The sequence below is a fragment of the Electrona antarctica genome, assembly GCF_951216825.1.
Source record: "Electrona antarctica genome assembly, chromosome: 8".
NCBI classification, from domain to species: Eukaryota; Metazoa; Chordata; class Actinopteri; order Myctophiformes; family Myctophidae; genus Electrona; species Electrona antarctica.
The window spans coordinates 25,804,716-25,828,071 of NC_136789.1; the positions used below are offsets into that span (position 1 = coordinate 25,804,716).

The following is a 23,356-nucleotide window of genomic DNA, read 5'->3' on the forward strand; positions in this document are numbered from 1 at the left end:
GTGTGTGTGTGTGACATGATGCGCAACCAAGTTTAGGCTTCTGGGCTGCAGTATGGCTCTATTGTATTTAGTAACTGCTGTAAAATTGTGTGAAGGAATAGACACATTTTCTGGTATACCCTGTCCCAAGCTCGGCCCCGACATTCTTTAGTTCCATCCGTTGGAAAGTCTGACTGGGCTTTGTATCACCCGCTGTAGGAAAGCCACCTGCAATAGTGGAAGAACAATACTCTAAGGTGAGGAAGCGTGTAGAGGAGTGGCCAGTGGAAATGTCCTTTCCTCTCGTCTTACTTGTTGGCTCACTTCCACTGTTGTCTTCTTGTTGTTCCAAGCCTTTTCCATCCCTTAATGTTCAGAGATAACGACCCCTTGGCTGCTCTTAACCGGCCAAATGAGACCCCTGAGAGGCTTGTGTATTTAGTATAAAAACATGTCCATGTGGAATTCTAGTCCCTTTGTTCCACTTCTCTTTCTTCAGGGACGTTTGTAATAAAGTGGCTTTCTGCCTTTTAATGATCACCGATAACAGAGAGAGAGCGGACTGAATCTTATAGCTGGATATTTACCTATTTTGTATTATGGTAAGTGTAATGAATAATAATGTTTTGCTGTTTTTGTGTGTGCAGTTATGCTTCATGTGCATGTAACATTTGTCCTCATATGTTTTTCTAAATAAGTAATACTTCTGGGAATTTGAGCTTATCCGAAAACCTTCACTTTCCAGACTGGCAATCACTTCCTGTCTACTCTTTGATGTTTGCCATCACAATGGGGTTGACATGTACACACACCGGGGAATGGGTCAGAACCTGCCTGGTATTAAAGGCCTGTGTACACTGCACATACATCTTAAACACTATCTCGCTATCACACAATAGTTTAGCCTAGGCTCAGTTTACCATTGAGATTTGGTAAATGTCTACATTGTTTAATCTTGGCCAGACCATTTTTTCTGGTTAATTTCTATATTATCCCATTGACTACAAATGCCTTCTAAATCAGTAGTTCTCAAAGGTTCATGCCAATGACTCCCAAAATGTATTTGGCTGTGACCCCACCACACGCCCCCCATCGGAAGAGGAGATTTGTGTTAAAATGTATTAAAACACTTTTAAATAGCAGATATGCAAGCTCGCAGCGTGACACAAAGTGACGTGCTGTTGTAGATCTGCAATTTTTTTGAGAACCACTGTTCTAAACCCTTGCGTATATAGGCAAAATCTAAAATGACGCAGATGCTTTCCCGGTTTTAATGGGGTATTCTACATAAAAACAGTATTGTACTGTATGTATTGTCTCTGCCAGGCCGAAGCCGTGGCTGAAACTATGTTTTGCACCCCGTCCATCCGCCAGTCTGTCCGTCCGTGGTGCGTCTGTGGAGAGATAATCTCTGGCAGCGAACAATCTGAATCTGTGCAGACACACTCCTTGAATGCCAGAGCAGAACCTTTGCCCCAAAACGCCACCAGAAGGCAGATTTTTGCAAAACAAATTTTTCTGTTGCATGTTGTACATTTTTAGCACGTGAGATCATTCTTTCAGATTTGCGTGGCATTTATCAGGCTGAATTGGATTATAGGATATTTGTGCCTCCTGCTTTTCAGCTAGATGTAACTGTCTGCATTCAAAGAATAATACAAATCATTTTGACCACCATGTCCCCTCTTTTTTGTTCTTTTTCGTCCTGTAGGAGACTATGGGTGCTGAAGGAAGAGTCCGTCTGGTGATGGAGAGTGCTCTGACCGCACGTGACCGGGTGGGCGTGCAGGACTTCGTGTTGTTGGAGAATTTCACCAGCGAGGCAGCCTTCATAGAGAACTTGCGGCGGCGCTTCAAAGAGAACCTAATCTATGTAATATATTAACATTAATCGCTGTTTGTCCTAATCCGTGGTTCTCAAAGTGGGGTCTCCCAGGGGTCTTTCCTTGGTGGGGTTCCCCCGGGGGTCCCCAGTGCCCAATGTCAATATTGCATAATCAAAATCATGTTTAACTCCTGTAACCACATCTTCTATTTGAAAATAGCCAATCTACAAGTACAAAGAGATGTCCATCGCGCTTCAGCCAATTGAAGCTAGAAGGACTCGTCGGTGCTCACCAGGGACAACTTGAATGAGAGAGAATAATACCTGGGCACTACAGGAGAGACTACCCAAATATACATCTGTTTTAGCCCCCAAATTATGGAATGCGCTCCCCTCCCACGTCAAATTGGCCGCCTTCCATCGAGACCTTTAAATCTCGCCTTTATACCTTGGCTTTTAACCCCGTTTGTGTTTCTTTGGTCCATGTTATTTTTCCATGGTCCATGTTGTTTTTCTGCATTGTAGCTATAGTGTATTCGGTTTTATTTTTCCTGTACAGCACTTTGTAAACCCTGAGTTTTGAAACGTGCTACAGTAGAGTATATAAATAAAGTGGATTGGATTGGATTAAATATATACTGGAGCACTCGACTGGTCTGCACGTGTTTATTTTGCAGAGGTGACTGGCGTTTTGATGTGCGACTTCCTCAGAGTAAAACCTGTTTGACTCGTTTGCACGTGGAGTCCAGTTGAGTGGTCCAGTATATTTTATTTGGGTATAGTCTCCCCTGAAGTGCCCACTGCCACTAGGTGTTATTCTCTCTGAGCCAATCTACATCTCACAATGTGTTGCGAGCTTGTAAATCAGCTTATCTTTATTTTTTTGTACCTACCTTTTTTAATATATATATTTTCGGATGGGGATAATTTGGGGGTCCTTGACATGGAAAAGTTTGAGAACCACTGCTCTTGATTATACAGTATTTTCATATCTTCTGTCGAGGTGAATACCGTATTCCTGTGTCCATATATTTTGCCTCAGACCTATATTGGCTCAGTTTTGGTGTCAGTGAATCCATACAAAGATCTGGAGATCTACTCCAAGCAACACATGCAGCGTTACAGAGGTGTCAGCTTCTACGAGATATCGCCTCACATGTGAGTAATCTTTCAGCTCAGTACTGTATGTGAAGATCATAGAAAAGATCATAGAAATCTAGGCATTATATGCCTGCTGCTGACAGGGATTCTCGTGCAATATGTAGTGCATTCACTCAAAGAGACAGTGACTGTTAAGGTGCAATACTTTAGACAAATGTTTAGGAAAATATCATCATAGGAGGAATGTACTTACAGTATACAGTGAGTTTTTATATTCATACGGAAGGCTACTATAATCAGGTATTGCAATTATAAGAAACGATCAGTGTCAACTTCATCATGTGGGATGAGTGTGTAACAGGCGAGTGAGTCACTGTAATCTCAAACCTCTCAGAGAGGTTATAGAAGCAATCATCTTCCAGAATGTGGTCCCCTGGGAAGCATTCCCAGAACATGGGGAAATAAGTTCCAGCAACTTTAATGGAACACAAAGAGATGGGGTCATCGGCAATCATGTTTCATTAAATTGATCTTTCTAGGCATAAAATTCAATCATTAATTTCATATAAATGATTCACAATATTATTACAATGTATTTGCTGAGTCAGTATTGTGTGGGAGTCAATATTGTGTGTGAAATTACATAGCTGGAAATGTCCACATGAGCTCTATCACCTCTTGCAATGACCCATGTGGTCATTTCACACACAAAACTGACTCATAAAACCCAGAAAAGTCACAGCAGAAAAACAGGAGCAGCTATGTGATGTAATATATGTGTGAAAAAAAAGTTATTTCTTGAAGTTTCATCAGTTAAACTATTTCCAATCAGTTTTGTATCCATAAGGCATTGATGTCATCATCCTAATAGGACAACATAACTAACATCATACTTATTTTGTAGTGAGGCACATTTTTATGCCATTGGCTACTTTATCAATCTTCTTAATCTCATACATTGACATATTAGAAACCCTTAGCTTCTCTTCTCACACCCCCAGTGTTTTATTTAACACTTGACACACCATAGCTTTCATCCAAGTTGTTTGACATTGTTCTGTGTTCTCACAGAAAGGCAAACGACACAAAAAAGTCCTATATGATAATTTAATCTGTGTAAATATGAAACTGATGATCACTGCTATATGCTTTATCAGCTACGCTGTGTCAGATAATACCTACCGCGCCATGAGGACTGAGAGGAGGGACCAGTGCATCCTGATCTCAGGGGAGAGTGGAGCCGGAAAGACCGAAGCCTCCAAGAAGATCCTACTGTACTATGCTGTTGTCACCTGCACTGCTAACGATCACATGGCCTCTCTTGGTGACCGCCTGCTGCAGTCTACCCCTGTTCTGGAGGTACACACGCATGCTTTCACACACACACACACACACACACGCGCGCGCACACGCACGCATGCACGCATGCACACACACACACACACACACACACGCACGCACGCACGCACGCACGCACACACATACGCATCTAGTGATGTCTATAATATTTTAAACTTTGCCAGACAACTTTAACATATAATCTGTCATGTTCAGGCGAAGGATTACCGTATAACATTACAGTATGTAATTCATCCACAACTATATTAATTACCATGTCATTCGTTGCCAAATATTTCAAATACTTTCTTCTGATTATTTGATTTTATCACTCTATTGTTACCCTTCTTACATCAGCTTCCTCTCTCCAATTTCCTGTCTTTCTGTACACAGGCGTTCGGCAATGCCAAAACTTTGAGGAATGACAACTCTAGTCGCTTTGGGAAATACATGGATGTCCAGTTTGACTTTAAGGTAAATGACCCTCCATATGGCTCCTTATAAATCGCCTCATATAAATCACAGGGCTGTGGCTCAGGAGGTAGAGAAAGTCGTCCAATGATCCATGGGTCGGCGGTTTTTAGCCTTTCGGCTAATCTTCCAAGTCCAGAAATAAATTAAAACATTACAGAATACATTATATTACATTACAAAATAGTACATTGCATTTCAAAAATACATTACAAATTGCACTGATGCTAAAAGACAACAGTGAGTCAAGTATTACAGCGTAACAAAAATACCTATACCTCTAATCCTCTAGATACAACCGCACACACTCACGCACACACAGGCAGACAGATGCAACCAAAACTGTCCGTGACAGCTTCCATCTGCCCCTCACGTCCCCTAGGGGGCACCAGTGGGCGGTCACATCCTGAACTATCTGCTGGAGAAGTCCCGTGTGGTGCACCAGAACCACGGAGAGAGGAACTTCCACATCTTCTACCAGCTGCTGCAGGGAGGAGACGACGAACTGCTGACACGTTTACACCTCGAGAGAAGCCCTCAGAAGTACCACTACCTGGTCAAGGTGTGTGTGTGTGTGTGTGTGTGTGTGTGTGTGTGTGTGTGCGTGTGTGTGTGTGCGCGCGCGCACGTGCGTGCGTACGTGCGTGCATGTAGGTGTATTTCAAGTGTGCTAATTTCTTCTTTTTATTTGTATTTTATGCACAGCTTTGTGAGTGTGTGAGCGTAAGCACGGAATGTGCTCAGCTGATTGGCTGAGCACGGAATGTGATGATGATGATGTATGATGATGATAAGAGCAGAAGTGTGAAGTGAGGGGCGCTCTTATCATGTATACAGTAATCATGTAGACAGTAAATTGTACTACAGTACATGGCTAACTCTGTTTTTATCAGGGCAACTGTCCAAGAGTGAGCTCCATAAATGACAAGAAGGATTGGAAAGCTGTGACAAAGGCCCTCCCTGTTATCGGCTTTGCAGAGGAAGAAGTGCAGGTCAGAAGCACTCCAATAGCCATTAGTGAAGGATGTCTGGATGTAGGGTTTGTTTCGGGGATCAAAGTGTTTATTGTCGCATAGACATACAATACACAGCTGAATGAAATACAAATAAAATAATAATAAAAATGCAAAGCTATAATAACCTTGGAACAAACAGACTAGGGAACAGTTTCCACAACCAGGCAGGCTGCCAGGCTGCTGAATGGGCCTACTACCACTCCATGTATGAGTATAGATGCAATCCCATTTACATACATTTTATGCAGCTATATTATATTTATTTTATTTGCACAAGAGACTGAGGAAATCTTTATTACACACTCAATATATATTCAATGATAGTTTTGTATATATTTTACCCATATTCTTGAATGTAAATGCAATTTGTGGGTAGCTTGCACTAAAAATACTGAAAATCAACATAACATTCTAAAGGGCCTTTCAAGCGTGAAGCGATTATAACGTGCCTATAGTTCATTTTCAATGAGACCTGCGTTTTTGCGCGGAGAAGTGCGACGATGCAAGCGTATTTATGTGAGCGCGGTCCCGTGAATTTGTTGCGCGCGTGCTCGTTTCGTGCACACGCCCGAGACTCACCAGACCTGGATTCTGTTTAGCTTTTCTTTTTACGCTTGCGTTGTCGCGCCCCTCTTGAGCAGACCTGGAGGAGACCTGTCGTTGATCCAGGCAACAACGTGTGCGTTCCTCGCGTCCCGTTTGAAAGGCCCTTGAGAGGGAAATGGTTAATAATAGTCTTGCATGTCTGTGATTCCAGGAGCTGCTGAATGTCATCGGCAGTGTTCTGCATCTGGGAAACATTCAGTTCGGCGAAGGGCAGGACGGAGAAACTGACATTACAACCGAGACCCAGATGCACTATCTCTCGAAGGTGGGAACAGTCCCGTACTCTATGTACTCTCATGGACATAATGCTCACCAAAATGAAATGTTGTTGACGGCAGATGTGTTGATGTCATTGTATTCCAGCTGCTGGGTGTTGATGGCTCAGCCCTCAGGGATGCACTAACCCACAAGAAACTCATCGCCAAAGGAGAGGAAGTGAGGATATCTGGGATTTTGTCGTGTTATCAGTTGCTTCGTGTACAGTACATTATGTGATGTTCTGTCCTAAACTGCATTTGGTATTTTTTGTGTGTGTGTTTGTCTGATACAGATGATCAGCCCACTAAACTTTGAGCAGGCAGGGTCAGCTCGCGATGCCTTAGCCAAGGCTGTGTACGGACGCACTTTCACCTGGCTGGTGGAGAAGATAAACAAGTCACTTGCTCTTCAGGTACACTTAACCTATTTAGGATTTAGGATTCTACAAAATGTCTTCCAAATCATGTTTCTCAGTGGGGCTCCAACTATTTCATCTCAAGGAGCCCCCAAAATTATATGTTGTTGTATGTGTAATTGACTGCTGACCCCCACTGAAAATATGTTGTTCCAGGGACCCCCCAGAAGCAAAGATATGAGTTGAAAACGTTAAAAACGCACCACATTTTCACTTTAGCTTTTGAAAAATAGCAGATCTACAAGCTCGTAGATCTGCTATTTTTCAAAAGCTAAAGTTTAAAATAATGGTTTAAGTGGTTAGAAGGTATAAGGTGACAATAATGTGTCCTCGCATGCGTGTGTGTGTGTGTGTGTGTGTGTGTGTGTGTGTGTGTGTGTGTGTGTGTGTGTGTGTGTGTGTGTGTGTGTGTGTGTGTCTGTGTCTGTGTGTGTGTGTGTGTGTGTGTGTGTGTGTGTGTGTGTGCGTGCGTGTGTGATCATGTGATATATTTACATCAAGCAGGATGAAGTCTGCCACAGCAGTAAAGGCCTCATAGGTCTCCTTGATATCTACGGCTTTGAGGTCCTCCAGCATAACAGGTGTGTTGTGGCTTCTTCTCTCCCATCTTCATTAGTCAGCCTAGGTTTTAAAGGACCATGCCAATGATTTTGCATGTTTAGCGCCGCAGACTACAAACAACATACAGTATACTGTATGACGTATATACTGTAACAAAGTTTGTTGTGTTGAATAAATGAATAGTATTGAATACTTAATGCAAGTTGATTTTCATTTCATACTGAAATTAATGGAAACCTTCCTGGAAGGTACTGTAGGTAAAATATTCCAAAATGAAGTATACCTGATTTGCAGTCGGTGGATTAAACACCCCAAAAAAACAGTCCTTTAGGCTTTTCCCTCTTGGTTTTATTGTGATCATGGTTCCATGCTTTTCCCTTCTCTTTCTCTGTACAGTTTTGAGCAGTTCTGCATCAATTACTGCAACGAGAAGCTGCAGCAGCTCTTCATTGAGCTCACCCTCAAGTCTGAGCAGGAGGAGTACGAGACAGAGGGCATAGCAGTGAGTTGAGTGGCTGTTGGTCCAACCTCATGTGTTTCATCATGAGAGGGTGCTGCGTATGATGAGCGGACGCCAGGTATTTCCCACACTAACGCAGGACTACTCTTTCATACTTAATTCCAGTGGGAGACGGTGCAGTACTTCGACAACAAGATAATTTGCGACCTAATCGAAGAGAAGCACAAGGGAATCATCTCCATTCTGGTACGAATGACAGCTCCTTGTGTGTTTACTCATGTGCGTGCATTCCTACATTATCTCCTCTGTCAGTGTGCAGGGAAAGATAAAATACTGTGGTTGGTTTTGGCTTATAGGATGACGAGTGTCTTAGACCTGGGGAGGCGTGTGACATCTCCTTCTTGGAGAAGTTGGAGGACACTCTGGGGGGTCATGCCCATTTCGTCACGTGAGTGCCACCTCTCCATTGTCACTCACGGTGAACACAAAACACAGGCCACTATGCTGGCATTGTGTGCAGAGAAGACGTTATCCGCTACTATGATGTAGATGTAGCCGCTAATGCTTCTGATATCGCACTAATGTGTGTGCATGTGTGTGTGTGTGTGTGTTTCAGTCACAAGTTGGCGAATGGAAAGACTCGTCGGGTGATGAGCAGAGAGGAGTTTAGGCTACTGCACTATGCTGGAGAGGTCAACTACAATGTCAGCGGTGAGCTGCACGTCACTAAACACCTCACTATTCTATCCATAAACCTCACACTCATTATGTCTGGATGAAAGGCTGCTGACACTCAAAGCATAGTGCAAACCATTACATGGTACAGGTAATGATTCACTGATTCCTCAGTGTCTGTATCTATCAAGCTAATGTTTTATTCCTCTCTTGGTAGGATTTCTGGACAAGAACAACGATATGCTCAACAGGAACCTGAAAGAGGTGAGGGTAGTGAAATAGAAGGTCCAGTACACTCACCATTACTTTGGAACGTTCAATGTCCTTTTCTTTTTTTTGAGACATCTCTTTATTGACGATACATATACATATATCTGTGCGTAACTGTCAAAAGGATCAAACACAATAAGGCTTGAAAACTTCTTTCCATTGTGGTCCATTGTGTCTCTTTGTACTGTTGCAGCATTGTGTCTTTTTGCTACTACTGTTCTGTGCCTGCCCTTGTGAGACAAGGAAGAGATCAATATGTGTTTGTGTGGTTTGTGGTTTCCTATCCAGGTCATGTGCCAGTCAAACAACCAGATCCTTAGTCAGTGCTTCCGCAGAGAGGAAGTGACAGACCAGAAACGTCCCGAAATGGTGACTCTCTCTCTCTCTCTTTCTCGCACACGTGCACTACTTTTCTTTTCCATCTCTCCTTCCTCTTTATGCATTCCCACACATACTGTACCTACATACTGTACACACAAGTGATCCTAATGCCATGTGCGCCTGTCCGTTGCAGGCGGCCATTCAGTTTAAGAACAGTCTGAACAAACTGATGGAGATACTCATGTCCAAAGAGCCATCCTACGTGCGATGCATCAAACCAAATGATGGCAAGACGTCAGGTATATACTGTAGACTCACACAGTCACATTTGTATTGACCCTGCCCACTGTAATGCGTGACTCAGTACTGTAATCACGTCTGTTCTGTGACTGTCTCCACCAGACTCAGTTTGCACGGGTGCGATTTTTTTTCTTTGTGTATTTCTGTATGTCCACCCAAAATAAGTGCCAAATAAATGTGTAAGTTGTCATATATCATATCTGCGCCATTTCTGTGTTGATTTCGTCATAAAGAAAAAACATTTCCTATTGGAAAGAAATGAACACTGAGGGCAGTATTATGCGTGTCTTAAGTACCAGGTCTTATTACTTAACTTAAGACCTGGAGGCGTGATCAATGCCATTTGGCTATTTTGAGTGGCCAAACAGCATTGACCATGCCTCCAGGTCTTAAGTTAAGTCATAAGACCTGGTACTTAAGACACGCATAATACTGCCCTGAGAGTTGCTATGCTATGCTATTTGTATGTATGGATTAGGGGGCATGAATGTTCTATCATGTGTGTCCCTGCAGGGCGGTTTGACGAGGTTCTGGTCAGACACCAAGTAAAGTACCTGGGCCTGATGGAGAACCTCAGAGTCAGACGAGCTGGCTTTGCCTACAGACGCCGTTTTGAAGCCTTCCTACAGAGGTGACTCATCACGGTGCTGAATGACCAACTGACTCCCAGTGTTCATTTATGGGTCCATTTGGTCCCATCATATATACACTAATATGCGTTAAATTAACACTAAGGATTTTACTGACTGAATGAACACGGCTTTGAATGTAATGTTTTATTCTTTTTTTATTGATTTGCTCTTTTAAAATACACATTAACATTTATAAAAAATATAAATCACGTTGTAACACTCCCTCTACTCTTTCTCCTTCGTGAGCCAACTCTTCACCTTCCTCATAAAATAATTTCTACTCTGAATTGATTTTACATGAAGACCTGAATCCTATAGTGTCCTTATTTTGGGCGACATTTTTTGGGGAAAATGAGCAGATCTGCATGCTCAACATGTGTTGCGTATTGAGCACGCATGCAAATCTGCTATTTTCAATGAAGATATTTAAGTACAGACCACGGTCAACTAATAATATAGAGGGTTGAAATTGGTCAAGTACCTCCTGGGAGTAGTCTTGTTTATAATTCTGTGTACAAAACAAAGTCTTGTTTGGTCATCATCAACTGGAAGCCACCCTACCTGATTGAAATGATCGAGGTATACAGAGGAGTATGTGGAGAACGCTTTCCTAATGAGTTTGAGAGCTTTGATGTAAAGGGTGGGCAACTTTGACGATGGAGAGGGCCACTATATTTCCACACTCACTCCCTAGGGCCATATATTACTGTCGTCGCAAAAATAGCCGATCTACAAGCTCAAAACGCGTCGCGCTGCGTCGCGTTGCGTCACGTTTTGAGCTTGTAGATCGGCTATTTTTGCTATATTCGAATTGAAATGTTGAATTATTTTTTACTATTTTTGAATTGGAATCCTGAAAATTAACATTTTTATGTCATTTTAAATGCCTTTTAATTATACTTGTGTTGAGCAATCTACTAATTTAGACTGAAGTAATTAAAGCGGGTCATGTTTGCATGTTGTGGAATTGTAAACAGCTGAAACCAATATTATATCAGTATATACTGACATTAACCTGAGGGCCACATTAAGTGAAGGTGGGGGCTGCATGTGGCCCCCGGGCCGCCAGTTGCCCACCCCTGATGTAAAGCTATCCCTCTGTTTAGGTACAAACCGCTGTGTCCTGAGACCTGGCCCAACTGGAATGGCGTTCTGGCAGATGGTGTTTCCACACTGGTCAAACACCTAGGCTACAAACCAGAAGAGTACAAACTGGGCAGGTAAGATAAAGTCAAAGTCAAAGTCATACGATTTGTCACACACGTTACCGCAGTGAAATTTGATCTCCGCATTTGACCCATCTCTTGGAGCAGTTGAGCCGCAGCCAAGGAGCGGTGAGCTGCAGCGTGCGCCGCGCTCGGGAATCATTTGATTAGTAGATTTGACCCCCAATCCAACCCTTTTTGATGCTGAGTGCCAAGCAGGGAGGCATTGGGTCCCATTTTTTACAGTCTTTGGTATGACCTGGCCGGGGATCGAACCCCGACCTCCCAGTTTCAGGGCGGACACTCTAACCACAAGGCCACTGTCTGGTTAGATACGATGAGATATGACCTTTATTGCTCACGTTGGGGGAAATCCAGTCGCCAGATACAGCAAAATGCAAAATACAATTGCAAGAGCACTGTAGATACAGCAGGGTAGAAGAAACATCACACAGAAAAGATTAATGAACAATTCTATACAATATATACCCTCAACAAAGCTTGCATTATGCAGGAGAAAATAAATCATACTGTAAGAAAACACACAGTAACCATGTCAGATATAATTTTGTGCCAAAACTGCCACAGTTAGCTGATAGATCGTTGGGATTAGTTTTGTTGAAATAATAATAAAATGTATAATAATAATACTAATAATGACAATAATAAATGTATTTATGGAAAGGCCCTTTGACAAAATAATCAGTATCATAAAAATACCGATAACCTCACGTGTCTTCTGCAGGTCCAAAATCTTCATCCGTTTCCCCAAAACTTTGTTCGCCACTGAAGATGCACTAGAAGCCAAAAAGCCAGCTGTAGGTGAGTCATTGTGGAAGGGATTATTAAACACTACCACTGGGGATTTCATAATATGGATTAGTGAAGTAATGACAGAATAATGAAAGTAACTTCCAGTAACCACCTACCCCCCCCCCACCCTCTCTCTCTCTCTCTCTCTCTCTCACTCTCTCTCACTCTCACTCTGTATGTCCAGCTTTAACTCTACAGACATCTTGGAGAGGCTACAGAGAGAGAGCCAAGTACAAACGCATCAGAAATGCAGGTCAGGCCAACTTGCATGGTTAACCTAATAGCTGTCATGCTTCTACTGGGATGTTCCCTGTCAAGTTTTTTTTTTTTATCAAAATAACAAAATTAAAATAATAGCATAATGTCCATTCACCAAGTTCCATGTTTCACTCTTATTTATCCGTATAAAATACACAGTCTACACTTACACAATAACAACAAATGTATTTATGCCTAAATAAAGTTGTTGTTATTGTGCAAGTGTCGACTGTTTGCGGGTCACTTTATTGTATTCTATACGTCTGATCCCTGCCCACGCACCCTCTGAGCTGATCAGGTGTGCATAAGACGTTGTTGTTTCCTACTCTTCAAAATGTTCCCATAGACTCTATGGGAACATTTTATGGCATAGAGGAACAAAAGTTCACCACGTTGGGACTGAACAGCATTAATTGTCTGTCCATGTCATTGATTTGGCGTCATGTGAATCCAGGTAATACAAGGACATTCACAAATTGAACAATTTAGTCGATGTCGGTGCCCGGTACATAGGCTAAATAGTAGTTGTTGCATCCTCATGTCTGTCAAACTTTTGACATTCTAGTGTGATGATGGTAAAAGTTTACCGGTGTGTCCATGTGCATATTGTAGTGATAGTGATCCAATCCGCGTGGCGAGGGACCAGAGCACGTAGAAGAGCCAAGAGGCGCAGAGAGGCGGGAGACTTGATACGCAGGTGCTGGGATATGACTTTTGTGTGTGTGTGTGTGTGTGTGTGTGTGTGTGTGTGTGTGTACGATGATAAGAGCGCCCCTCACTTTAAACGGGTGTGATTTTTAATATATAATTTACATTTATATCCCGTTCTCCATTATATGATCTTTCTCAGGTTCATAAAAGGCTTCATCTATCGTCACCAGGAGTACTGTCCAGAAAATGATTACTTTCTGGACCATGTCCGTTTCTCCTTCCTCAAGAACTTGCGCAAAACACTGCCCAAGAGTGTGCTGGACAAAAGTTGGCCCACGCCCCCTCCTTCTGTCACTGAGGTACAGTGACAATATATTTCATATTTAGTTAGATTTCGACATAAAACTAATTCCAGTATTTGCTCTAAGATAATGTAATTATTAATATGAAACAAATTACATCAACTTTGCTGACCCACTTGTCATCATCGTTCCTTCAGTCATAACTAATGTCACAAATAATATAATAACCCTGTGTGAATACATATGTACTTGTACAGGCATCTGAGCACCTGTGGAGGTTGAACATGAAGAACATGGTGTTGAAATTCTGCAAGAGGATCCAGCCGGAGTGGAGAAAGCAGGTTGGACCACCGATGCTCTGATCTCACTTACAGTATGGCTAACAAACGAACAAACTCACCCATTTCTTTTTTTATGGCTTTCGCCTTTATTTAATATTTTGTATGGAGGGATAGACAGTAGGCTGACAGGAAATGGGGAGAGAGGGGGGGAACATGCAGTAAAGGCTGTTGGGATCGGGAGTCGAACCCCTGGCACACTGCCAGACTGCATTACCAGCCAAGGTGCCTGGACCGCTGATCCACGGCCCAGGTCACTTTACCCATTTTCAACCCATCTTTATACTGTATTTGGTCCTCACTGATAATGCTCATTATCAAATTGCATTTCTGTTTACTCACTCTGTTTCTCAGAGGAGAGAGGTTCAGACACATGCCTACCAGTGACATCTTCAGTAGGCAGGTCTGTTTATTTTGAGCAAGATTTCAACCTTTGAGGAAGAGAAAGACTGTAGTTTCTATAAGCTTTGCATCCCCATCGATGATGTCATTTAGGCAGCTTTCTGAACTGTCCATAGCCCACACATAAGATGCAGAGTGAGTATACCTACATTGTGCCATCTTAGAATTCAGCACTAAGGGCTCCGTTTTGTCGCCGCTAAACCCCTTATCCCTAAACTTCTTTGCTTTTTCTTTTTTTTACTATTTTGCAAAACATTTTTGAATAGTTAAAATGGCCAGTCTACAAGCTCACAACGTGTCAATGTAGAGGCTAGCTGAACTATTCAAAAATGTTTTTCAAAATAGTAAAAAAAAAAAGGCAAAGAAGTTTAGGGATAAGGGTTTTAGCGGTGACGAAAATGGAGCCCTAAGGGCCAAAGCCCAAATATTGTGAAGATAAGGTTAGAAATGGGCGAAGTGCTCCTCTAAATGTGTTCCCATGTTTTGTTCTCATTTGATACAGCTGTGAAGTCCTTTTGTTTTAACCTTGGATTCAATTTGTCTCTTCCTTCCAGTTAGAGCAGAAGGTTGTAGCAAGTGAGATCTTCAAGGAGCAGAAAGAAAGTTACGCCCAGAGTGTTGCCAAGCTGTTTTTGGGCTCCCGGCTCGGTAGGCATTCACACACACGCTCGCACGCTCGCACGCACGCACGCACGCACGCACGCACGCACGCACGCACGCACGCACGCACGCGTGCGCACACATACAGTACGGTTATACAGAAGTAACCGATGGTTTCTCTTCTGTATCTAGAAAGTGAACAGATCAACCTCAAAGCCGTTCAGACTCTTGGCAACGAAAAGGTCCAGGTGGGATTCAAATGTATTTTAGCCGGATTATGATAAACACACTAACCTGCATGAAAAACTAAACAAAGAAACAGACAGACGGCAACTCCTCGTCTTATCTCATCATTGTCTCTCCTCTCTGCAGTATGGCGCTTTGGTCACAAAGTATGACAGGAGGGGTTTCAAGCCACGCCCTCGTCAGCTCCTCCTCACGTCCTCCTTCGCTGCGTTGGTGGATAGGACCAAGGTTAAGCAGCGGATTGACTACATGACACTGAGAAGTGAGTGTGTGGCCTGAGTATACAGTACCCATACAGAAACCTTTTATGAGGACCCTAAGCACCTATAGTATATGTATTAAGCTTGGGTTTAAATAGCAAATTGTTGTGGTACAGTATGTCTCATTGCAAGCATGTGTCATAGGATAAAGCAGGAGCATCTTAAATGGCTAGTTTGAGTCATATAAGCCACTGGTTCTCAAACTTACCTAAAGCGAGCTTGTAGATCTGCTAACTTCAAAGTTAAAGTGGTTAAACTGATTTTGATGCTATATTAACTCATTTTGCTCGGGACCCCTTGGAACCCCCTCAAGGAGAGCTGGGGGTCCCCGGAACCCACTTTGAGAACGAGTCAATTAGGGAGATCATTAGTTCCTTCTAGTGACTGACTGATGATATATAGGACCACACATGGTGTTGTGTGTGCAAATGGACCAAGGCAACTCTTCTGTTTTCAAAGGTATCTCTGTGAGCTCTCGTAGTGATGGCATATTCGTCCTGCACATACCCAACGAGGACAACAAACAGAAGGTAGGTCACACCGGGTCACAACATTACGCACTCAACTGCTGCATACTGCGAGCTCCAACCCTCTCCCTCCCCCTGTGTCTCCCACCAGGGTGACGTGGTGCTCCAGTGTGAACATGTCATTGAGGTGGTGACAAAGATAGTCATGATGGCCGGCAAGGTCAACCATGTCAACATCAGCCCGGGCAGGTGGGTGCCTCTCCTACTGCAGTACCTCTACACCGATATTGTTATTAGTTGATCCATGAAGCAATGTATCTAGGCAGGGCTTGACATTAACCTTTTGAGGCACTTAAGTAAAGTTCCTATTCACTTGTAAGTATTCTAAATTACTCTGTCTGTCTGTCTGTCTGTCTGTCTGTCTGTCTGTCTGTCTGTCTGTCTGTCTGTCTGTCTGTCTGTCTGTCTGTCTGTCTGTCTGTCTGTCTGTCTGTCTGTCTGTCTGTCTGTCTGTCTGTCTGTCTGTCTGTCTGTCTGTCTGTCTGGCCTGTGTGCGTGCGTGCGTGCGTGCGTGCGTGCGTGCGTATTGCGTGTGTATTTAGTAATCTGTATTTTTTCATTTTTGTTAGTACACAATATTGTTTCAGATAGGTTTTGTAAAGTCAAATTTTTGTCAGGTGAAAACTGGCAACAGGCCCGTTTTTATTAGCGACCTAGTCATGATTGACTGCGCCCTAAGCCAATGGTATAGTCTGAAACTCGAATCACGTAGTAGCGACCTAGTCATGATTGGCTGCCTCCTAAGCCCTGCGCCGCACCGCCGAAGTGAGCGCTCCCTGGGCAAGCCCCCAGAAGGGCTGGCCAACGTTGAAGCTGCCACTACCTACTGGCCAAAAGTGGAACTGCAGCACGTTCATGGAGGTGGACGGAAGTTCAGTGACGTCATGTGTGTAACGTGCGTCAACCCTGACCTCAAATTTGAGACCACTCTCAACTACAAAAGGGTGCAACATAGACATTTTCTTTGACAAATTCTCAGGCGTTTTGACATGCGGAGCAAGGCACTCTCCCAAGTTAACAAGGCACTCATTGAGAGTGGTTTACTAATACCATTGTGTTTAATTTGAAGAAAAAAAACAAAGCTGTCCACGACTGTTTATTCCAAGGGAATACACAGATGCTACTCACAGACCACTACCTCCAAGCAGTCAGACAGAACAAAAATCACAGGGCTCTAAACAGCTGCCACTAGGTCGAACGTACAAGGTCCCACGGACAAGCACATTTAAAAGCATTTTATCCCAACTGCGGCCTCAGTTTTAAATGAGATGCACTGTGTGGACTACAGCATTTTTTAAACTTAATTTTTATTTGCAGGTAAACATAAAATTACAGTCACAGTGTAAGGGTTCGTATACAACATCATTAACACCTTGGAACGTATTCCAGTCCATTCATGGATGTCCATCATTATTATCATCGGTGTCCTGTTGATTTCTATATTCAGTCCATTTCTCCCATTTTTCAGTGAATAACTCCTCTTGTAGTCTCAATGTATGAGTTAGTTTCTCCATTACAAATATCTCCTCCACAATGCTCAGCAACTACAGCATTTCTTAAAGGGACACTTCAACCTTTTTGCAAAAACATATATGTTAATGACGTTTAGAAGATTTAGAACACTTTCCTGGGGGTCTTTGTGTGTGTAATATGTGGTTTTAGATATTTTAGATTTTAGCAGTGAGCCCAGTGTCTCTGATGTCATCGACACTGGGCTCACTTCCTTCCTGGACTACAATTCCCATAATGCTTTGGTGCACTGCTCCTCCCTGTGGATAAGGGGAAGGCTGTCTTACTGAGACAACATGTAGTCCAGGAAGTAAGTGAGTCCAGTGTCCATGACATCAAAGACACTGGGCTCACTACTAAAATATCTAAAACCACATATTGCACACATAAAGACCCCCAGGAAAGTGTTCTATTTTAGCAAATTGACAAAGTATTTTTTTATGTAATTATTTATTTTTGACCAACTCAGAGCTCCCTTTTCCTCCCTGTTTTTTCCCTCTGGCTTTGGTCTACAGTATTACGTTTGCTGTGGCTCGAGGCAAGGAGGGGATCATTGATTTCATCGGGGGCCCAGAGTTGAAGGTGGCCAAAGGCAAAAAAGGACATCTGCTAGTGGTGAGTCTGGGATTGTTTTGATGTGATGATGTGGCGCAAGGGGAGGTACTGTAGGAGGGGGGAAGAGTCAAGAGTGGAAAAACTCCTGTTATCTGAATATGCATCATGGGTTATGTCAGCATATTAAGCTTCTACAAGGGTTTCTGCAGTCTAACAGTGTCCAATGACTTTGCAGACTGCCCCTCCGCTCTGCAACACATGATTGCTGGACCTGCAAATGCCGAAGTGTCTTTCTGGGAACCACTGAAGCTTTAACTAACCAGATGTTTGCTGCTCAGATAGTATCAAACCACACGCAGTATATTGACCAGCACTGAACAACAAGAGGATTCACTATTTCAACACTTTTCCGTACTGCAATCATTCTTAGCCAACATAAACATTGCAAGAAATCACAAGAAATGCACAGAATTGAACAATTGCAAATCTCACACTTGATATATGATATTTAATGTTGTATGCAAATACATTTCCATGAGATCACATATAAAAAAATGTCTGTATTATAAAATAACTTTGAATATCAGAAATAAACAATGAGCACTTTGAAATAAATAGCACATACTTGTAATAAATAAATAAATACATCAATAAATAAATGAATAAATAGTATATATGTACAGTATCTTTGGATACCCAGGCCAATAGTTTTATGCCTGGGTGAAAGGGGAAAGTATTTTCCTGGGTCTAGTAGCATATTTTTTTGTAACATTTAAAAAAAGAGATAGAAACTCTGGGAAATACCCAGAAGGTGCCAGTTCTACAGTAATATAAAAAAAACAAAATCTCACTACAATGAAAACCCCACAGACCATGTGAAATGTGGACAACACGTATGATAAAGATAAAGTGGCAAAACTGTGTTTGGCTTAAATACATATATATTGCTGTTGCTTGCCTACTGTACTGTACGTACTGTCGGTTAAATTCTACCAGTATTTTTTTGCATAATGTAAATCATGTAAAACCATTGATTAATGGTTGAGTCTACTTGTGTGCGTGCACAATAGGATCCTAAGATTCTGTTAAATTAACTCTGAACCTGTATGGACCCTTAAGGGTCTAATTGGGTCAACTGGGTCAAGAGTCAAATTAATTAACGGTGAGGATGTTACTGTGTGCATTGGTCCTCTAGTGTCCAGTGAGTTTCGAGTTGCGGGTGTTCCTGTGTTTGGAGGCCAACAGGAGGAAGTCTCTGGCCATCTTGGTGAGGTAGAGGTTTAGGTCCCTCAGAATGACATAGCCCTCCTTTCGGCTGTCCCACAGCGTCTGAGACAGGGGCTGTCGGCTCGGGGCACGGCCACTTGAGACGGTTGGCACCATGGGAAACACGTGGCTCATCCTGGAGCTGTTCATATGCTTCAGCTGCAGAGTGAAATAAAAATAAACATCAGCACACTGTCCTCATCTCAACTTAGACCTAATTCATACCTTGTAGTAGGAAATAGGTATACATTCACTTCACTCCCCCATTTGCTTATATTCTTCTGGTCTGGCTAAATAAGGGCACAAAACAATGGGTGCTATGCTGATATAAGTAAACGTATCTGCATGGGAAAAGTGGCCGTGTGTTAATACGAAGGTTATCGCTTCACGTCCCAGGCCCAGTCGAAGTGTCTCTGAGAAAGACACTTACCCCCCCACCCCCCATCAAATAAAATCAAAAAGGTACCTGACTGTTGACTTGCCCCATGAGGTCCATCAGGTTTAACTCGATGTCTTGTATGCCCGTTGTGATGGTGGGCTCGGACCTGTTCCTGACACGCTGAGATGTCCTCAGTCGTCTGTCTTCTCTCTCCAGCTGTCGTCTCTTCTGCTCCAGGACCTCCCAGTAGGCATGTAGGTCCTGTGACGCAGAATGTAACCGCTCCCAATCCTGAACAGGGACATTTAAAACAACGCCACCATGTGGTTAATAACACAGCACAACCCTTGCACTGACATTTGGGGCCCTATTTTCGTCAGTGCCCTACCCCTTATATCCTTAAACTACTTTTTTACTATTTTGAAAAACATTTTAAAATTGTTCAACTAGCCGATCTACATCAACACTTTGTGAGCTTCTAGAATCTAGACAATCTAGATCGTCTTATTTGAACTATTCAAAAATGTTTTTCAAAATAGTAAATAACAAAACAAAACAAAAAAAAAGGCAAAGAAGTTTATGGATAAGGGGTAAGGAACGGACAAAAATAGGGCCCTTAGACTCCAGATTGACTTTATTGTCCCCAGAGGAAACATTTGGATGAAAACTACAAGATGACATGTCAGTCAGTCTTCAAGCTGTTAAAAGTGTGGATTTCACTCATATCGACCAAAACTTTGACTTAAAAAAAAAGTAGGCATGTAATAGAATCGTATTTAACTTGAGTTAACAACTTGTGTAAGACAATTAAAATGTAAGGAAATGGTGATATACAGGGCAGATACAAACCTTCATATTTAGCCACATGTACAGGTCTGTTGAAAGCACTGGCAGGGCCTCCAACTGCAGGTCTCTGTCTTCAAAATGTTTGTCCCCCAAATGCTGCTCCTTCTGAGAGAACAAAGGTAGGGTGGTAAACATGGAAGGCTAGCAATGGCTTCTATGTTTTCAGACTAAACCCATTACTTTAATAAAAAAATGGAGCTCACTCACATATCTCAGCAGCAGCTGTTGCACGCGGCTGCGTGTGAATCTGGTCAGACTTAGGGAGTTGTTGTAGTCCCTGGCCCTGACTGAACGGGAAGAACAACATGGGTCCACGCAGTTCAGGATGAAACCGAGAAGACACAGAGAAAAGGCGCCACACCATGCTGTTGTGTCCATCTGAAAGAGTCGGATGCAGGAGAAAGTGACACTAATGCTGCTAGTAATATTGTGTTATGACGCTTACTGCTTGATTAACTTTGATTAACTTTATTGACAAAGTACAGGCATAACATACAGTATGGGTTAAAAACATGCCAAGTGGATGACACAGAAAGCCAAAGGCCCATTCCCTATGGTGGCGTTGGCGAAAGGGCCTTTCTGTGTGGAGTTTGCATGTTCTCCCCGTGTCCCCTATAGGGTAGCCTGGCTGATAAGCCAGACTAATATCACACAACACTGTCGCGGAATATGAAACGTATTCTCCACAGAGTCCACACTACACAGTATAGCATCTGGTCTCCAACGGATCGTATTCAAGGCATTGGGTTTAGTAGTTTCGACTCATTGTCTGAATTGTGAACAATTGTGTACAAATTGTACAAATCACCAGCAGAATAAAGATAAGATACAAATATATTTTTCCTTTTTTTAACTCAATGGGTCATCTCCATGTCAATGTTTTTCCTTAGACAATATATTTTCTAAATAAATGTAATTATTTTATTTAAATACAATATTACAGCATGTTAAGTGTACAGGTGCTTACCTTGTCAAATTGGTGTGCCTGTCTGACTGAGATGTTTACATGGTGTAAGGAACGTTCACTAAGAGTATTTATATGGTCTTGTTCTCACTTTCAGTTTCTGATATCGGTCTGGAGTTTTTCTTCACTTTTTCTCTCTCTCGTTGCATCTTGTGGTTAGTGATGATTCATGGAGTGGCATGGTATGATCTACTGCAGGGGTGCCCAAACGGTAGATCGTTCAGGCTGTTCAGGTAGATCACATGACATGCCCCTAAAGAAGATTAATTTAAATATTTTGAAAAAACAATTTTTGGCATCTGCCACTTGAATTAAGGTGACTTGATTATTGACATCAAAAGGGCCTGCTGTGCACAAAATACATCTGTAGCATAAGCATTACAAATCAAAAAACATCTGCCCCTCTATTTCCCATCCCAAGTGCATTTGTCTTATATGTAACGCAAACTCCACTATTCCAAAGCCATCTCAGGTACATATTGAAACTATTTTCAGCAATGGGCTAATATTATTTGCGGTGGGTAGATCTTGTTGAGCTGGTCATTTTGAAAGTAGCTCTCAAGTCAAAAAAGTGTGGGCACCTCTGATCTACTGTATAGCCACACACTCATAGCTGCCAATGCATACGTTTTAATGAGGACAGATAATACTGCCTTCTTCAGGGTGAAGAAGGCAGTATTATCTGTCCGAAACGTTGGTGTCTCTGCATGTCCTCATTAAACCTTATGCATTGGCTGCTATATGAGTGTGCAGCTATAAAAAAAAATCATTCAGTATTAACTTTCCCGTTGGCTGGCACCTCACAAGGACCGGTGTGCTGTGCATACTTTTGCTTATAATGATCTACTGTATACAGTAAAAGATATGCACTTAAATGGAAAGTTTAGATTTACACCCCAGAATGCAGTGATACATGACAGAACTATAAAAATAGTTTTATCACTCTTGGGATGAAATTGCACTTGTGCGCTAAGTAACCTGTGACCATGCATGGAATTGTTGAATATTGTTTGTTTTGGACCAAGTACAAAAATGTCCTTATTGTGAGTTTGCTAAAATATTGACATTCTAATTAGGTCAATCAACATTTTTGATGGTAGGCTAATGAAGCTAGGAATCATAAATCTAACACAATTCAGAGGTGACTTCCCAAAAAGGGAATTTACTATCCATTTCAAGACAATGGAGAATTTGAGGAAATCCCTTTGGACCAGAAAACTACACAATTAGAAGTTTCAGCCTACCTCGCTTGCAGTCTTATCAGTTTCAGTCAAACATTCTGATCGATCCAAGTTCCATGCTACTGTACTTCTGTGGGACATAGGTTGCTATTGCTAAGCATACACTAGTGATCAAAAAGCAGGGTACAAAGGTACTCAGTGAAGTTGTTACACCTGTGGAGGGCTATGTAGGACAGGTTATTCTGTTTATTACTAGTCTGTTAACCCACTTGCACTGCAGATGTGAATTGCAGTGACAGAATGCTAATTGGGTGACCTATATTTTGTATTATTTGACCTCAACATTCTGAATACACTTGAGATAAGATAAGATAAGATCTTTATTGTCACTGTCACGAAATTCCATTTAGTGCAACCATAACACATAGCAGTATCAACAGAGAGAGAACAAAAAGGACCAAAGAAAGACACACTGATGGGGCAACTTCATGGCATAAAACTGTCCGTCATAGACCCAGTCCAGTCAAGTCATCTCAAGCATTATAATGCACTGTTAAAAATAGTAAAATACACTTGTGAGTGTGCAGGAAATTAATGCAATATTGTTATGCATGCATACACCCCACATACATTAGGTTGTGTAGTGGCTAGATTTCTTCACTCCAAGGCTCTGTCTGCATCTGGAGTTATACGTTATTTTTTCAGTTCTCAGAAACCATTGGTCCGACCAAATGTACACTGCACTGCACAGTGCACACCCTCAGGTTATATACTGTATGGGACACAGAAAGAAGGTAGGATGTCCGTGCGGAGTGCGGACATCCTA

At 42.3% G+C, this 23,356-nt stretch overlaps 2 protein-coding genes across 7 annotated transcripts in view; one reads left to right on the plus strand and one right to left on the minus strand.

Annotated features, from left to right (window-relative positions):
• Positions 1-18,529, plus strand: part of LOC306928408 (unconventional myosin-Ic-like) — a 30,624-nt gene extending 12,095 nt beyond the window's left edge. For 4 of the 6 annotated variants that reach the window (XM_079508481.1, XM_079508482.1, XM_079508480.1 and 1 more), the window contains 31 exons: positions 1,691-1,852; positions 2,847-2,962; positions 4,063-4,264; positions 4,637-4,717; positions 5,097-5,276; positions 5,608-5,706; positions 6,488-6,601; positions 6,700-6,771; positions 6,887-7,006; positions 7,514-7,590; positions 7,967-8,072; positions 8,196-8,276; positions 8,387-8,478; positions 8,647-8,741; positions 8,923-8,969; positions 9,264-9,344; positions 9,490-9,595; positions 10,110-10,227; positions 11,335-11,448; positions 12,179-12,255; positions 12,431-12,499; positions 13,117-13,201; positions 13,355-13,514; positions 13,715-13,798; positions 14,752-14,845; positions 14,990-15,045; positions 15,170-15,305; positions 15,763-15,833; positions 15,922-16,019; positions 17,855-17,954; positions 18,130-18,529. In XM_079508481.1, coding sequence (XP_079364607.1) covers positions 1,691-1,852; positions 2,847-2,962; positions 4,063-4,264; positions 4,637-4,717; positions 5,097-5,276; positions 5,608-5,706; positions 6,488-6,601; positions 6,700-6,771; positions 6,887-7,006; positions 7,514-7,590; positions 7,967-8,072; positions 8,196-8,276; positions 8,387-8,478; positions 8,647-8,741; positions 8,923-8,969; positions 9,264-9,344; positions 9,490-9,595; positions 10,110-10,227; positions 11,335-11,448; positions 12,179-12,255; positions 12,431-12,499; positions 13,117-13,201; positions 13,355-13,514; positions 13,715-13,798; positions 14,752-14,845; positions 14,990-15,045; positions 15,170-15,305; positions 15,763-15,833; positions 15,922-16,019; positions 17,855-17,954; positions 18,130-18,156 — 3,120 coding nt within the window. In that variant the 3' untranslated portion in view covers positions 18,157-18,529. Of the gene's footprint in view, positions 1-198; positions 237-478; positions 582-1,690; positions 1,853-2,846; positions 2,963-4,062; positions 4,265-4,636; positions 4,718-5,096; positions 5,277-5,607; positions 5,707-6,487; positions 6,602-6,699; positions 6,772-6,886; positions 7,007-7,513; positions 7,591-7,966; positions 8,073-8,195; positions 8,277-8,386; positions 8,479-8,646; positions 8,742-8,922; positions 8,970-9,263; positions 9,345-9,489; positions 9,596-10,109; positions 10,228-11,334; positions 11,449-12,178; positions 12,256-12,430; positions 12,500-13,116; positions 13,202-13,354; positions 13,515-13,714; positions 13,799-14,751; positions 14,846-14,989; positions 15,046-15,169; positions 15,306-15,762; positions 15,834-15,921; positions 16,020-17,854; positions 17,955-18,129 lie in introns of all 6 variants that reach the window. The other 2 variants (XM_079508483.1, XM_079508484.1) reach the window with 2 other exon arrangements.
• Positions 18,530-18,876: 347 nt separating this feature from the next.
• LOC306928409 (uncharacterized protein) lies at positions 18,877-19,885 on the minus strand. The gene is made up of 2 exons (XM_079508485.1): positions 19,627-19,885; positions 18,877-19,319 (listed from the first exon to the last, which is right to left on the minus strand). The coding sequence occupies exons 1-2, from the start codon at positions 19,654-19,656 to the stop codon at positions 19,086-19,088; spliced, it is 264 nt and encodes an 87-aa protein (XP_079364611.1). The 5' UTR covers positions 19,657-19,885; the 3' UTR covers positions 18,877-19,085.
• Positions 19,886-23,356: the final 3,471 nt, after the last annotated feature.

Coding starts and splice junctions, on each gene's coding strand:
- LOC306928409 (XM_079508485.1), bottom strand. CDS start 19,656: ATGGACCTCATGGGGCAAGTCAACAGTCAG. Junction 19,320..19,626: donor TGGGGCAAGTCAACAGTCAG/GTACCTTTTTGA, acceptor TTCACTCTGCAG/CTGAAGCATATGAACAGCTC.